General features: G+C 39.8%; 2 protein-coding genes across 2 annotated transcripts; one reads left to right on the forward strand and one right to left on the reverse strand.

Annotated features, from left to right (window-relative positions):
- Positions 1 to 547: 547 nt before the first annotated feature.
- LOC135610751 (probable protein phosphatase 2C BIPP2C1) lies at positions 548 to 8,997 on the reverse strand. The gene is made up of 13 exons (XM_065105646.1): positions 8,393 to 8,997; positions 8,179 to 8,261; positions 7,560 to 7,749; positions 6,880 to 7,019; positions 5,737 to 6,215; positions 4,322 to 5,571; positions 3,580 to 3,638; positions 3,385 to 3,454; positions 2,445 to 2,532; positions 1,602 to 1,762; positions 1,327 to 1,470; positions 1,096 to 1,224; positions 548 to 991 (listed from the first exon to the last, which is right to left on the reverse strand). Exons 5-13 carry the CDS (start codon positions 5,930 to 5,932, stop codon positions 824 to 826), a joined length of 2,265 nt encoding a protein of 754 aa, XP_064961718.1. The 5' UTR covers positions 5,933 to 6,215; positions 6,880 to 7,019; positions 7,560 to 7,749; positions 8,179 to 8,261; positions 8,393 to 8,997; the 3' UTR covers positions 548 to 823.
- A 4,971-nt stretch (positions 8,998 to 13,968) lies between these two features.
- LOC135612170 (protein SOSEKI 2-like) lies at positions 13,969 to 16,137 on the forward strand. Its single transcript, XM_065108060.1, has 5 exons — positions 13,969 to 14,191; positions 14,264 to 14,333; positions 14,424 to 14,536; positions 14,632 to 15,334; positions 15,744 to 16,137. The coding sequence occupies exons 1-5, from the start codon at positions 13,969 to 13,971 to the stop codon at positions 15,856 to 15,858; spliced, it is 1,224 nt and encodes a 407-aa protein (XP_064964132.1). The 3' UTR covers positions 15,859 to 16,137.
- The last annotated feature ends 1,328 nt before the right edge of the window (positions 16,138 to 17,465 follow it).

A 17,465-nucleotide genomic window follows, 5' to 3' on the forward strand; every position in this document is an offset into this window, starting at 1 on the left:
TATCAATGTGGAATCTGAGGAGGATTGGTGTGCACAGTTAAAACTAGAAACAATTTGATACCAAGTCCAACCTATATTGAAAAGGAATAACTTGACCATTTAATCAGGGTTAACTTATCAAACATTATCCAGAAAAAATGCTTGCAATAATTTAGTCAAAATGTTTTAACCAACACAACATATATCCTGACAATGGTCAAACAAGGAAAGGATAAATAAAAAGTCAAACTTGGGCTAGAATAATTTTAACATGATTATCCTAACCTTGAGAGAATCACAGCCTATTTGTAAAGTAGCAAATAGTGATCATGCGATCAAATCTGATATGCCTCCTATGCCCTGACTTCCCATTAGTTTGAAGACACTAAATCAATCAGAACTCTCATTACCTTTCCATAAAGAAAGAAACAAGTAACCACTAGGTCATCAAGATTCAAGAATCTGATGTCTCATGTCATCTAATCCATAGCCTATACAAACATCGGTCAAAACTGTTTGAGAACACATCAGCATCACACACACACACACACACAAAGATTCATGGATCTCTTAAAATGAATGATTATTTTCCAAATCATATTATAATCACGATTTCGTTGTGATTGTACTGAGGTTGCAGTTTTAACGACATATGAACAAAAAAGGGACAAGGCAACAAGAGATGCACGACTGAAAGATCAAAGAGTATCAAATCACTTCAACTCAAAATTTGTGATTACAAAGAATGAAAAGCTCTGTTCTGCTTTTGCACGGATGGATTCCAGGAATTAAAATCCAGAATGCAAACCTGGAATTTACTGGATAGGAGAACTTGCTGATGAAGTCATTGGTTGGATCTCTGTAGGACGGAGACCACGACAGTCACATCATCGAGTTTACCTCCTGTGAAGCCAGGATATCCAGCTGCAAGGGCTGCATCTGCAAATGGACTCCTAGCTGATGCTGATCTGCCCACCTCCTGTGCCCTCATTGCCAGGAACTCTGCAATTTCCTGCAATGTCAATTTTTTTGTCAGTGTTCTCATCGTCATCATTATTTATCAGAATATAAAAAACCTAAGTTCATTAGGACACAAGTTAATAGTTTTGGATTGACCCTTGGCTTCAGACTTGCTTGCAGTGATTTGGATACAATGGCTGCTATTTCTTGTTCGTATATATTGTCAAATAGTCCATCGGTGGCAGTCACAATAACATCCCCTTCATCCAAGTCAATTTCGTACATCTATGATTCAAGAAAATGCATGAGGATGATGAAGTTCCTAAAAGCAAACTAATGCACTGAATTTCAAGTTTTAGAAAAAATGATAGGCGAAGATAATTATACCTCTATGTACCTTGAAGGGTCATCACCCCTTTCAATCTGCAAAGGGAAGTTAAACCCATAAACCATTGGAGTAGACCTTCTGAAAACAGTGCCATTCCTTAGTACGATAAATCCAGAATCTCCAATATTAGCTACATGAAGGACCTGTATAGCAGAAATGGGAAACTGTTAAACGAGTTCTCCGTGCTGCTGAACATAAGATTCATCTCAGATGCTGCAGTAGTAGAAATAGTAAATAATATTATCGACATGTCAAGAAGTATGAGAATGCACACCTTTCCATCAAAATAACCAACCAAAACTGTAGATGAGCCTGGAGATCTTGCTTCAGCAGCACTCTTGATCAGGATCTCATCTGGTTTAGTTCCTTCATATTTTGAGACAAACTTTACACAATTCTCCATCAGTTCTCTGGCATACAGCCCCGCATTGATTCCTAAAACATAAGATTGAATGACTGAAGTTCAATCGCTATAAAGCAAACAAAACGAGAGATACATGCAAGGCCATCTACAGACACAGATACAAGTCTTATTTTCATCTGTTGTTTTGTACAAACATAGTTGGGACTTGGGAACAACAGACATAGAAGTCTAGCACATGTAAGAAGATGGTGTCAGAGTTTTAATTATTCGAATAGCATAATGTAGTATAATGTTTCTTTTTTCTAGTTGAAGCCTTGAAATTAAAATAATGATACACCACTGAAATTAAAATTATGATACACCACACTAGAAGACTTCAATTGTAGTTGGTAACTAAATACACTATCCCCACAATATCTTGGTGAAAGATGAGCAACGCGCTTTGAAATGTGATAAAGTAACTACCTCAAAAAAATCCATCAGTTACCAACTCATACTCAGGCTGACAATTAAAATTATCAGGTAATAATGAGGTCAGAGATTTACATAATACATTTCGGATTCAGACTCGGACCCTGAGGTTAGCTTATCAAAATGAATTTCCTGAATAACTGACCAGACATCCTGTTGGTTATATTCATTTAAGAAATGTTAAGAAAAGTATATAGCAATTCAAATGGAATCTGTCAACTAATGTGATAAAATTTATGACAGTAACCAAATAAATAGACAAAGCGCAAAGCAAGGAAACACCTTCAAACGACCACTGGCCTACTCCATCAGCTACACCAAACCAGCTATCCAAAGCCGCAAAATAAGCATCTTCACCACCTGTCAACGCCTGGCATTATTAATTTTAGATCACTAACCATGGATATTTTTAAACCATAGACATAGTAAAGTAAAATAATATGAAAAGTTAAATGCTGTCCTTTCTGAAACATAACATAAATAAGTAAAACAGACAACTTAATGGAAGACCAAGAATGGTGAAAATGAGAGCTATGAGAACATTTCAAAAGTTTAGAAACACACATTTCCAGCTGTTTCAAATTTCAATTTACTTGATACAAACACTCTATTGGTTACTACAAAATCGAAAGAATTTGGTTTGCTATCCATCATCATGTTAGCACTAAAGCATTGAATTAATCCTCTTGCATAGAAACCATATCTGCTCATGAGGAAGTGAAATGTGCAATCATTATTATAATATATGACATGTTTAATATCAAAAGTAAATTAGAGGTGTTGGGAGAAATAAAAGCCAAAGGAAACTTGTTTGGACCCACCCCCCCCCTCTTCCAACCCCACACATTGAATGCCATGGCATTTGGATTATCCAGGGACATGCCCTCAACAGAGCTCAACAGCAAAAATAAATCAAGGTTTGTTGTTCCATGTATATAGTCTTTTAGAAAGCTCAAGCTCTTTATTTCTGCAGCAAGGTGCTTCATTCAACAGAAAATCATGAAAGGAATGAAGGACACAATGAAAAGCACAAACTATGATAGAAGTAATATCAGGATTATAAATTCAGAATCTGATCTTATAATGAAACAATGAATACAGTTGCCAGTCTGAAGAGTTCTACATGCTGATCAAGAGGAGTTAATCATTTTTAGCCAGTAAAAGCATGGCAGGATTATCTAATGTATTTGTTTCAGATTATAAACAGGAATTGCTTCAGTACCTTTGAAGGATGGGGCAAGATTGCAGCTCCTGAAGACAAGAAAAGTAAGCTTGCTGGTACATGGTCCACCCTACAAAGGAATAAAATTAGTGTAAACCATGGACAAAAGCATGTTGTGTATGATGCACAAGTCTGAAAAATATTACACGTGCTATTTTTACATCAGTTCAAAGTTAGACGAGAAAACTATCATACCTATTAGAATCTGCACCTTCACCATTCTCTTCATCTCTGGTCCCTTCAGTAGTTTCAGCCTATAAACATAACAGGAGTTTTGTAACAACAAGTCTCAATAAAAGAATCATTTTCTTCAGTATAACATGTTAAAACAACAGGCATGAAGTCAAGCTCATTGACACTAAAAACAACATTGCACTAGCTATAAATTCTAAGACATCCTATGCTATCCATCCTTTTTCTTTACATCCTATTCTATCCATGCAAAGTCGGTGACCGCATGTGGGCATTAAAAAAGGAAAAAATATTGGATGTTATAAAAGGTATGAAATATGTTCTTTGATCATGAATCACTTTCCTTAAGATCACTAGGCATTTCATATGAAGAATATCGCAGAAAATGAACTACCAAATCAGCCTTATATCAAGACCAGGAGAAATCAAATTCAGTAATTTATTTGTTCCTGTTGCATCTAATTACATGGTGTATTGGCTAATGTTTCCAAAACCCTCAAGTATATTATAATAATAATAATAATAATAATATGGTATTTTAGCAATAATTGTGGTAGGAGGTCAGGAAAGCAAATCGACCACATCAAGGAGTGACTGGCACGGGTAAGAACATTTGACCAGATCAAGGGGTAGGTGTTCAACTGGCTATTTCATAAATGGGTATAGGGTGTTTCTTTTTCAAATATTCATTTCTCACAAAATTCACAGATAAGACAAGAACTAAGCAAGGATGTTGAGGGATTACTCTGGCTAGGATTTCAACATCACCGCTGTTCCCATGATCTTCTGCGCAAGAGGGGATTGATTCCACAGCCATGTCAGTAATGTCCTTGGCTGCACTAGACACTCGTGAAGCCTCAGAACCTTCAAATTGAGTTTCCATGATTTCAACTCTCTCATGAACTGGAATTTCTACAGCTTCAATATGACCAGTCTGCTGCAGCAAGCCACCACTAGAATCATCTTCCACCTCAACATCCATAGGACTTCTCAATTCATTACGTTCTTGAGTTGCTTCAGTGGTGATTCTATCAGGGTAGTCATCTCTAAGCTCAACGTCCATGTCATAGATTCCCTCTTCACTTTGTTTTAGTGTCTCTTCTAAGTTAGTTCCATTACCGGATTCAAAATCCATGTCAGATATTCTCTCTTCACTGTGTTTTAGTGTCTCCAGTATGGTAGTTCCATCACCGGATTCATCCTTTGACTCATCTATATCAGAACCAATCGATAATGGCGAAGTTTCAAAGACAGAGTTTACTTCTATTTCATTGTCATTAACTGGAGCGACATATACTTCTGATGCTTCCAGAGACGAATCAGAATTTTCGTCAGGAGTCTCAACTAACAGACTTTCTGATGAAACATGAATGTCCAAATCAATATCTTCTGCTACCTTATCATTGGCAGAAGCATCTCCTCCTTTTAATTTGTTTGTCAGCTCGTCAGAATATTTATCTTCATTAATCCTTTTGCCAACATCCACAGAGTTCACATCTGTTTCTTGATCTTCGATCAAAGATTCAACACCATCAACAACAGAGATGCAACTCTCCTCACTTAGTTCTGCAACTGTCCTCTTCAGTTCTTCATTACCATCAAACCCCCTGGGCTTTTCTTGCATCTCAGTCTCCACAGCAGTAATTGTTTCATCACTGGCTATCACACTCTCCTTCAGACAGATCCCGTCATCCATATTTGGATCTGTCTCAACCAGTCCCAGATCTCTAATCTCCGAAACGGACCACCGTTCATCTCTTACTTCACCTATCACCACCGACTCTGATTCCTTCATCTCAAGATCGTATCTTTCAGCTTTTTGTTGGTTTATCTCACAAGAACCTTTCTCCTCGGAATCTTTCGCTTCCGATTTCCCCAACGTTTCCAAATCTTTCTCCAGAACGGTGCTTTCAGAAGGAGCAACATCAGCAACCTCGTCCCTCTTCGCTTCGGTCGCATCACCAAAACGGAAGATGACGCTGCCGTCGGAGCACTCTGCCGATACCACCATCAAATCCCCAATCAAGAAACAGAAGAAAAAAAAAAAAACAACAAAGAGTGGTAAGGCGTCAAAGCCAGGACGACGATCCCCGATTTAGGGAAGAATCGTGGAAGAGGAAGTGGAGGAGGACTAGCAAAGGGGAAAGGAATCTCGAGTACCGGTGGTGGAGAAGAGCTCCATAGTGGATCGCGATAGGGCCTGCGAAACAACCTTGGACCTCGTCGTCGTCGGGGCCGGCGGAGGCCCGGAGAAGGAGCGGCGGAGGGGGAGGGGCGGCGGACCTGGAGGGGAGACCTTGAAGGAGGCGGGGGAAAGGCGGAGGTCGAGAAGCCCGGCCAAGGGGATATCCGCCATCAACGATCCGCTGCGGCGACGGAGACGGGTACTCACATACTAGTAGTGGCAGAAGTGAAGGGGGCCGAAAGCGGCGGTTTTGTTCGGTATCATCGCGGCGGAGGAAGGAGGAGGAGGAGGAGGGATAAAGATGAGAGTGGGGTGGTGGGACACGTGCCGGGGAAACACGATTCCCATCAGACCTTATCCGGACGGGCTCCTCGACACGTGCCAGCTAGGTTTGCCCTCTGCAACACGAAAACACTTGGGGAGTGTTTCTTCGAAATGTTTTCCGATTCATGTGCTGCAGCAGCAGAAACACTTTTTAAGAAAATAAAAATACTGTTACGAAAGGGAAATGTTGTCTTTTTAGACGTTAATTCAACAACAACAAAATGCTATAACATCTGAAAAATACTCATTAAAATGCACCAACAAAATGCTATTACGAAAAAGAAATCTTGTATTTTTAGACGTTAATTCAACAACAACAAAATGCTACAACATCTGAAAAATACTCGTTAAAATGCACCACTACAAGAATCTTATTTCACATCAATCATACTGCACAACAAAGAAATAATTGTTGGATCGAAGGCTTACAAAATGTCATGAAAAAAAGCTTACAAAATCTATACACAGTCAGTCTTTCTTTTACCCACATAAAAAATGCCCCTCAAACTATCAAAATAGAAATATGAGAAAAATAATACTTAGGAATTTCTGTAAAAAAAAAAAAAAGCTTAACTCTTGTGGAAAATTTAGAGAAAAAATATTCTGCGGAAAAAAAAATGGAAAGAGGGATTTTTCGCGAGAATTCGCTCAAAATATATCGTTAAGTTAAGTGAATTATTCCGATATCTTGCCAGATGCATTGAACTAATAACAGAGAATTGATCTTGCATGCAGCTTAACATGCTTGATTTATTATCATGATTCAGTATTCATGAAGATGCTATGAGCGTCACCAGATCTAATTAGAGTGATAAGAGGGTGAAGGGAGTGACAGGTCCTTCCAACTTTGAGATGACAACAAGATGATGCCCGAGAGAGTGGCTGGCAATAGAGACATCATTTGTCCAAGGCATTATCCCATACCCATGCAAGCCTGTCCACAAGGGTTATCAACAAGGAGAAAGAAACGGAATCAATCTTTAAAAAAGGAAAAATATATATATATATATATATATATATTGAAGAACTTTAATTTTTTTGTCCTACAAAGACACACTATAACTTACTGTTGTTGTCCTCATAAACTATTCTTGCATCTACAAGAAATAGGAAGTAATTCATCAACTCTACAGTAATCATAGCCCTAATTTAATGAATCAGGTTTTTGTCCTCATTCTAGCCTGAAACAATGTGTTAGATTAAGAGAAGCAAATAATTTTGGAGGACTTGGTAAGCATGATATATGTCAACAACTCAGAGGTGAACATCAGTACTTGTCAGGTTAGTTCTCATGCAATTATCCATAATAAACTAATGCATCACCTACTTGTTCTCTGGACCTGACATGATGGCAAGTGCTACCCTACACCAAAAATAACTAGATGCTTCAAGTTAATTTTCCATAGATTATTACTCTCACTTGATAATAAAAAAGTGCTACCGTTGGTCAGCTATTTTTGTCTAAGATTCTTACTGGACTAAGCAGTAGAGAGATCAGCAGCCAAATTCTTCCTCTTTCCAAACACTTTGCTGCACTGCACTCTGCATCATGACTTCATGGATTGGTCTGATTACCACCAAACACTTTGAAGAACTTATTTGAGATCCAGCTGAAGTGGATCAACCCCCATTGCAGAAAGCTTTCCAAGATTTTACAAGCAAACCTATATTGATAGAAACCAAGGGAAGTCACTTTAGAACAGGCAATAAAGAAACTGCAAGTAATTAGAAAAGGAGAACGAGTGAAACAGTGAAAATTGACTGGAGAAACAAGTTTGAGGCCGTGAGGGTAGATGTTCGTCCATTTTCAAAGTGGACCACACTAGGCAGACTGTCCACCTCCACATATTTGTGGACAACTAGCATCAAATACATACAAGGTAAACTGAACTATCAGAGTGATCATCTATCGCAACCATGCATTAGTGGATCATCTAGCTCTATAATAAGAGAAAGACGTGGAATTAATGTCAACCCCAATCTTGCAGTGTTGCACAGCTGAAAAGGTGATGGAAGATTATGTTCAAAAACTGGTACACACATCCTCAATGAAAGACCACCGTACAAAATTCTAGTGATGTCCATTTCCTTACCATGTAATAGACAACTCAGCGTCGTGCCGGTGCCACTTGCAGCAGGAACAGCTTTGTTTTCCCTTCATTCTTTAATTTCCACTCTGAAATAAAAAGAGCAACATTAATTTCCAACCAGAGATCTCAGTGGATTTGTAGGTACACATTTATGGACAGAACAACATATGGCTACATTTCATGAGAATTAGAATAATAAAGATGGACAGGTTTCAACCTTCTGAGGTAGCTGGGGACTTTCGGTGACATTGGAGAACTGATATTCACCAAAGTTTAGCAGGCATGCTTGCATGACAAGAACAATAGAGATGGATGGGTTAACCTTTTGAGGTAGCTGGGGGGCTTTCAGTGATATTGAAGAACCGATATGAACCCAAGAACAAATAGACTCTTGCCCAGCCTAAGCAGCAACAGCAGTTTGACCATTGCCACAGTTGTTGATGAGGTGCCATCAATCTTGATGGATGTCAACAGAATCTTATGTTTCAACTCAACTTGGTTCATTTTATATTGCCTGAACTCAAGGCTACATAACTGTTCCCACCCCTGTAAAAAGGAATCATAAATTACAAGTTAGACAAACTAAGTTGCCAACCATCCATGTAGTGCCTGAATGCCAGGGGGCCTGGTCTTCACTGGTGGAAAATTTCTAGTATGAGGCATAAAACCTGGGTTCCCAGAGCCTGATAAAGTAGCATTTTTTGCTATTAAAATCGTGTGTAAGTTAAATATGAATTGAATTCATGTTGCCAAACCAGAGGAGTGCTATTCAATGAGGGAAGTTTTCTACTATGAGACAAACACCCAGTGCCACCAAAGCTTTACAAGTAACAATGTTGCATTTAACAATCATTTAAAGTTGAACAATGCATTTACATTTTTTTTTCCCCGAGAAACATTACAAAATAATATGCACAGAAAATTTTGTAACTAAGATAATGATATTGAGGCAGATGCATAGAATTATTAAAAAAAGATTTGAAAAAAAATTCAATCTTAAAGTAATTAAATATAACCGTCACATCAAGTAAAACGAGAAAGAATCATTCGCCTAAGATATATTAAAAGATATTCATGTTTATGTATTGTGATTAGATAAGGTGACTCGATTAACATTAGTGACATGAGATCTAAGAAAAGTTTCTAGAAAAAAAGAAGATTTGAATGCTTTCAATTCGACTAGAGATATTATCTTGCATAGAGCTCGATGACAAATAAAGAGCTATATAGCTATCCCAAATAGTTAAATTAATGAACTGGTTGTTCTTTATATATAAAAAAAAACTCTGTGTTCATAGGAAACTAACTTGTACGTTAATTGTCTATAAAGAATTAAATGACATCAAGAATGTGCACACATCAAATTTCCACTATAAGTTTGTCAATCAAGTCCTTGGATCTAATAAATAGTTTTAACGGAAGGCTATTCTGGTATCCTTTTGATGTAAAGAAATTTCAAGTTAAGAAACACATTTAGGGCGATTTATATTCCAATGAATAGCCTCTATGCCCAAGATTTGATTCCATAATAGTAATAAGAGGCTTATCAAGCTAATCCTTAAGAAAGCATTTCTGAAGTCAAGTTTTTGACAGATCGTTAACAAAAGCAATCGTGAGTGCAATGTCCACACCAAACAATGCTTTTAACAGGAAAGGACTTCTGTATCGTGGACAGATTAATCTGACGAAAAATGACGTTATATTCATCGTAAACCAATGTAACAGTTATCATGCAATCAAGATCGATTTTAAACCCAGAAAGAGCCAATCTTTCTTCCTGGATATCTAAGAAATAAGCAACAAATAGTTCAAATCAAATCCAAACAAGAGAAAATTTTGTGCACCGATAGACGAAGGCATTGAATCCAGGGCGGAGGCGGCGATTGCAAAGGCCACCTGCCATAAAAAACTGACCCGTCGACTCGCTCAAGCTGCGGTGATCACTTCCGCAGCCGCAGCCTGTGGTGGCGACGGATCAGAATCGCCTCTCTTCCCCTCCCCTGCCACCGCAGCCGCCGCCAGATCCTCCGTCAAGCTCGTCCTCCGCCGCATGGGCGGTCACGGCCTCTTTACGAGCAGCGTTCCTGTCGCTCCTCTCTCGCCCTTCCCCGCCGCCATCTCCTTCTCTCTCGCGGTGCACACAAAGGAAGAGCCGTAGCCGGCGACGGGACTCTACACAGAGAGGAGGGGCATCAGCCAAGCAAGAGGAATCTAAAGGATTGGAATCTAAACATCCATGTATACACTTCACCATCATATTCTACTATGTATTTTTTTTCTATTTAATGAAATATTTAATATGCATGCTAACATAATTACATAAAAAAATAACATAGCATATATATATATATATATATATATATATATATATATATATATATATATATATATATATATATATATATATATATATATATATATATATATATATATATATATATATATATCAATTTAATATTAGGATGATTTGAATATTATTGATTTGAGTTATCGAGGAAGAGTAGAACAAGCTTCGATCATCTATATTTCTCTCAAAAAATTCTTTTTATAATTTTAGAAATTATATCTGTTACATGACCCAATATATGAGATTTATATAATCCCCAAAGATACATTATATTAATTGTATTGAAGATGAATCATTCTCTTTCAAGAAATCTTTTCAAGAACCAATAATCAATTTGACTTATCCTTTTAATCTATTTTTTTTTCTTGACATAACAAATCTCTATCTTGATTGATACGATAAACCCTTTTTTTTTATGAAATGAATCTCTTTATGACACTCGAACAAGTTTAATTCTAACACATATATCGTATATTTATTATTAATATTTATTCAAAATACTCAGTCAACCTCTTCTCACTACAATCAATATTATCCAATTACATGTGTTTTTCTATATTATCAGATTTTTTATTTTTTTATTCAAAAAATTATTCTGCAAGATTATGTTGCTGTAGCTGTCTACACTTTGGGCTTCCCCACCTGCCTTCCTCCTCCTTAAAGACTTGTTTAGCTTCTAACAGGTTCATTAATCCATGTCTAAAATAACAATCTCAGAGGGAAGAAGAAGATTCATCGATCTCATCAGACCATCACAAGAACTCAAAGCACAGTCGCCAGTGAATGCATTGAGTCACTCCGCTGGGTGTAGCCCAAAAGAGTTTCCTGGCAATTAAAGATGGTGGCATAAGTGAATGAAGTGCAATTATTGTACCATGATGCATACAATTATTGCACTTTTGAGTTTGGTTGCATCCCAATCTGTAGAACATAGTGTTGTTCATGTGAACCATGTTTTGACTGTGTTTCTCTGCGTTGGCCTCTTTCACAGGTGAACCACCACACTTGAAACCTTGCAGCCCAGGGAGAGAGAGAGAGAGAGAGAGAGAGAGAGAGAGAGAAAAGGAACCATGTCATGTTGCAGAATGTGATGAGCAAACGTTGTTTTCTGGGGAACAGAGATGAAGTGTGTGAGATAGAAAAAGTGTGTTCGACAGTGTCTTGGTTCGATGTCAACATGATCGTATTGGTGTTTTCTCCTTGTCCTCTTGGCTGGGCTGCTCTAAAGAAGTGTTGAGTGCTTTTGTGTTTGGACTCTATTGCCTCGGAGATGTCATACCAAGTTTTGGGCAGATCCAAAGAGATTCTTGGTCACTTTCAGGTCTCTGGAGTCAGACATTTGTGTCTTCTTCTCTGATGATCACCCATGAACCTTGGACCTTCCCCAGCATGGTCGCACTGTTTCTGGTCACCAGGGCACACACATCAATTCCATACAGGGAGAGGATCTTCATTAGAAGAGTTGAATTGGAATCGTCAAACCCCATTAAGAGCTGGGAAACAATATCAGAATCTTGAATTCTCAATAAGAAACAATGATTGGAACACTCACTTAATGTATGGGGAGAGAGAGAGAGTGCAGGTAGATAAGGCCATACTTCTTTCCTATCATGAATCACAAGAGTAATAGTAGTAAAAGATCTCCCTTGTTTCCTGGGCTGTGAAGGCAAAAGTGTTCCGGTGGTGGGGAAAGAGTAGCAGAGTGTCATCTTGCGGATATCAAATCTGCAGAATCCAATGCGACCAAGAACTGACTGACCCATGCTTTGCTTGTCACTCGTAGTCTGATTTGCTTCACCTTCTTTCTCCTAAATCACGCTGAAACTTGTGGATTCTGCATTGTCAAGATCTAGTAAGCTTTTGCCCCATGCCGTCTGCTGCTGCCTCTCCTCATATATATTTGAATCAATGGCTATTAATGCAACGTAAGGAAAGCAGTGATGATAAACTCATGAAGAAAAACTGGCAAATTCAAAATAAAAAAGGAATAAGAAAACTAATCACCCTTATTTTGGGAAGGATTTTGAACTCCATACCTTTCTGCAAACATAAAAAAAAATTAATAAAAATATAGAGAATGCTAAAGGGTGAATATACGGAAAAAAAAAATATTCCTTTTTTTTTTTCTTGAATAGTATTCCTCCTTTATAAAATTTTCAAACCATCACTTCATATTTCTAATGTTCCAAAAATGTCCAATAAAAAATATATCATTTTTTCCCATCCAAATCCAAAAAAATTTTATGGATTGATATTTATCCATAAATATTATAGAGTATTTTTTAAAAACACTATATAATGTTTATGGATAAACAATAATCTACCAAACACCGTAAATAGTTGATAAAAAAAAATTAGATTTGGTTGGGAAAATATAATAAACAATTTTTAAGGAGTATTTTTGAGATTTTTGAAATAGGAGTGATGGTTTAAAATTTTTTGAAAAGAGGGTACCATCCGGAAAAAAAATAAAAAAAAAATAAAGTATTTTTTCGGACAATCCGCCTAATGCTAAACACATATTTAGTCCATCCTTAAATGTTTTCATCTTTGTTTACATATTACAAAATTTGTAACAATGGATCAATCAGAAACAGAAAATTATATTTTCTATATCATAAAGATATCAATAGAAAATATAATTGTCATTGCTAAAACATCTAACTATTAATTAATGAGACCTAATAAGGTAGGTATCATTAATCACACATGAAAAAAATAATAATCAAATTTGGTCCACCTTTTGTGTCTTCTTTGTTGGTCAAATAATTACATTAAAAGATAAGAAATTTTAAGATCAAATAGTTAGTTAATATAATAAGGCACTTTAGATATTTAAATTGCAAAATTAAAATTATTGGATATAGATATGCAATATTAAAATTTAGGGGACAAATATAATATCTTCAACCTTTGATAGATTAGATATGTGAAAAACCATATATATAGTTTACATCTGAATGCACTTTTCTTTTCTTTTTTTTTCTGAGGGAGTATAAGCACCAACAAAAAAAATCACAGAAATCAGTCATAGCTCTATTGCAATAGTCTTCCTAAATTTACTCTCACTGAATTGAATTCACACAACAATTACAAGAACAGAGGGCAAAGATCATTGCTTAGTTAGTGTTTGTCTGGTGAAGAATCACTGAGTTGCTCTTGCAATTGAAGAGCAGTGAAGAAACAAGAATTATACTGCATTAAATCATCCTTTGCAGGTTGGTCATATTACCAAATCCAGTCTCCTGCAACGAGAAGAAGGAAAGAGAAGCGCACAGTGCTGCAGTGAAGTACGCTGAGGCACACCGATCAGTCTAGCGGGGGAAACAGAGGGTGGGCAACTGGTACATGACAGGATTCCCCTCCTTTCCTCTACTCGCCTTGTCCTCTTTTTCCCTTCGGTGCAACCCCTCACTTAGTTGCTGCTCTTGTTGTGCTGGGGGGAGATGGAGGTCGGCGGTGGAAGAGGGAGGAGGGGGACGAGCAGCAGAGAAACCAGCCCACCGGTCCGAGCCAGGCTGAGCTACTCACAGCAGCAGGAGCAGCAGAGGCTCACGAGGCCACAGAGGAAGGTTCAGGTCATCTACTACCTCAGCAGGAATGGCCAGTTGGAGCACCCTCACTTCATCGAGCTTCCTCACCTCCCCAACCAACAGCTTCGCCTCAGGGGTTACCTTCTCCCCCATCCTCCACGTTGCTCTCTTTCTTCTCACTTGACGTCCTGTTCTCTGTTGCTTACAGATGTGATGGAAAGGCTGACGCTTCTCAGAGGCAAAGGCATGCCTTCTCTCTTCTCCTGGTCTTGCAAGAGGTAATCTCCGTCCACGTCCGTTGATTGGTCTGAGCGGTAATCTCTATCGACGTATATTTTTCTTGTGATCGATTGTGGAACGTGAAAAAGGAGCTATAAGAATGGGTACGTGTGGAACGACTTGGCCGAGAACGACGTCATCTACCCCGTCGACGGCGTCGAGTACGTCCTGAAAGGCTCTGAGATCATCCCGGGGGCTTACGGTTTCTTCCCACCCTCGATTCTTTCTTGTTTTTGGTGCTGTTTATCGAGTATTTCCACTTGATCAACGAAACTCACCTTCAGATTTGTGTTGCAGAACGTTTCCGGCATGTTCCTGCAAACGGCAGGCAGCCGAAACCACTCCCCATCTCCCACAAACTTCATGTGGAACTGGAAGAAGACGAAGAAGAAGAGGATGAGCAGTCGGAAGACGAGGCGACGGAGGAAGAGGAGGCGAGACGCGGTAAGCGCACCACGGTCGGCACCGGTTACACTCGCTGTTCCCGCGGCGTTTCGACGGACGAGATCGAACGAGTCGAGCACCGGACGACGCCCACCGAGCTGCCGCTCGACGATTCCTCCCCGCCGTCCTCCACCTCGTCGGACAAGCCTCCCACCCACGCTGCCGGCGGAGCCGGCGGAGCCTCGCGGCGGCCTGAGGACACCGACCAGGCGGCCGAGCCGGGCCAGACTCGGAACTCGGTCCTGCTCCGACTCATCGCATGCGGATCGGCGGCGCTGAAGGGGAGGAGCTGTCCCAGCAGCGGGACAAGCAAGGCCACTGCCTCCGCCTCCTCCGCCCCGTGTGGTGGTAGCGGCAGCGGGCGCCACCGCGGGATGGTGAGTCGACTGGCGAGTCGGGGGATCGAGGACGACGAGCTCCGGTGCTTCTCGGAGAACCCCCGGCTGTGTCACCCCCTGGTGGAGGACAAGGAGTACTTCAGTGGGAGCATCGTCGAAGGAAGCAGAGCTCCAACCGAGCCTTCACTCAAGAAATCCTCCTCCTTTAACGAAGAAAGGTAACAACACTTCCTCTCATCCTTCGTCTTTGCATTGGGATAAACCACCACCTACTTGCTCCATCAGTTGACCTCTTACCAGTCAACCTCGCCAAGGATTCCCATTTCTTTGCATGCATCCAAAAAGGGTTTTGACTCCAATAAGTCAACGAAGCTGGCATTCTATAAACATTTATGAGGCCAATAACATTGGTTTAATCAATAAATTAATCCTTAGAAGAACATCATTATAATTAATTGAAGCATCAAGAGTCTACCTCGATTACTCTGTTAATCTTTAACCTTGGTGTTGTTTTGGTCGTCGTCAACTTTGAACTCCACAGTCACTGTCAGAGAATAGACTTATCCATGACATTTCTCCAGTGATTAATACATGTGTATACGTATGTGTACTTTGGTGTGGAGACAGGATCTCAAGGCTTGGGATTGCAGCAGGCAAGTTGGAGGTTGAGGAGAGCAGAGGTGGGGGTGTGAAAGGGAAGTGTATCCCTGGAAGGAGGAGGTCCTCTGGCAGGCAACAGTGACAACAACAGTAGCGGTAGCCATCCAACACTGTAAGAACGGAAAAGTGTGAGTTAATGCTCGTGCAGCTTTTTCATGTAAAGGTCTCTCTTTGTGTGTTTGCGCAGTGCAGCTGTGCACACTGTTCGACTTTGGATAAACGACATGCACAGATGTGAGAGATTTAAAGAACCGCAAGGATGTTGGGTTATGTTCCTCTGCGGTGTCTCCCTAAGTTAGGGTCTTAGATTTGATGTCTGGATTTGCCACTGGTGTAACTTGTGAGAAGAATAGGCCAAGAAGCTGCGTTGAATTAATTACCTGTGCTTGTCACTGCAGAATTGGTTGTGCATGTTTACTCTCAGAAAGGATGAGATATCTTCTACCACGATAGCTCATTGATCATCTCGAGTGCTTGCCATTGCAACTTCTGGAAGCATTTTAAGTTCGTTGGGTGTTGAATTAAAATGCTATCTTCTACCACGGTGATACGACATATTTTGGGACCCCGGATGACGCCACACGTTAGAACCGTATCTGTTCCACGTGTCTCATCCCGAGAGCTTGGGGCAGTGCCGTCTGACGCGGCTTTGCATGCCCCGAGACGGCGACCGATTATAGGTGTTGTCCCATCCCTCGAAGGTCGACAGCCACGTCGAATCGACGTGCTACCGATCCTCGTACAATAGTATAAAGCCCTCGGTCGACCTCCGGCAAGGGGGGGCAAAAAACAATTCTACCCACTACTGACTTGCTCGTCGGAGGGGCCAAAGTCGGGAATCACCCGACAAAGACCATTTTTGTAGGAAAGCATCATCACCTACTGCCCGCGAACGTCCCAACCTTGAAAGTCATCGATCGACGTCCCCAAGGCGAGCCATCAATCGGCCCGAACCCCGACCGACGCCAACCAGTACCCCTTCCCAAGGGCACAACCATCTCGTCATCTAGCTTATTTTATAGAAAACTTCAAACATTGACCCACGGACCTAGCCGTGCTGACTCATCAGGCACGGTATCTTTGTTCATTAACACATAGCTCATTGATCATCTTTGTTGAACTACATACGCTGAATTGTAATATATTTTAGTTGGATTTAAACCAGAATTGATCAAAATGAAGTTTAGGAGAGAATTCTTGCGAATTTATGGGTTACTTTATCTTATACGTTGATGTTACCTTCTTTATGTTGTTATGGCATTTCAACTGGTTTAAGTGGCTACGAGTATTGCTACCTTTTTGTTTCTTTAGTCAACTCTCTGTTCTTGATCGTGGCCAAATTTTGATTTTGGTCATTCTATCTTGAGCATGACTTCAGCGGCTACTAGTAATCTTATTGTATTCGTGTTGTGTTCATTCGACAACAATTGCAGCTTCCCCTGTTCCGATGGCTTCCTCGCCAAGGTCAACTTTTGCATTCTTTTGGCTCATGAACAGATCATTTGGCGACGCAAGATGAAATCTTTATCTCAAACAGCTTCTTGTCATGGAATGGTAGCTTTGCAGAGATCATCGTGCGGGGAATGATGGAACCGCCACATACCCATTGCACCCACCAAAGCCTCATTGTCTTTAGGCTCATCTTCTTCCTTTGTTATCAAAGACAACTTGTTATATAAAAAAGCTTTG

The sequence above is a fragment of the Musa acuminata genome, chromosome BXJ1-2 (genome assembly GCF_036884655.1).
Source record: "Musa acuminata AAA Group cultivar baxijiao chromosome BXJ1-2, Cavendish_Baxijiao_AAA, whole genome shotgun sequence".
NCBI classification, from domain to species: Eukaryota; Viridiplantae; Streptophyta; class Magnoliopsida; order Zingiberales; family Musaceae; genus Musa; species Musa acuminata.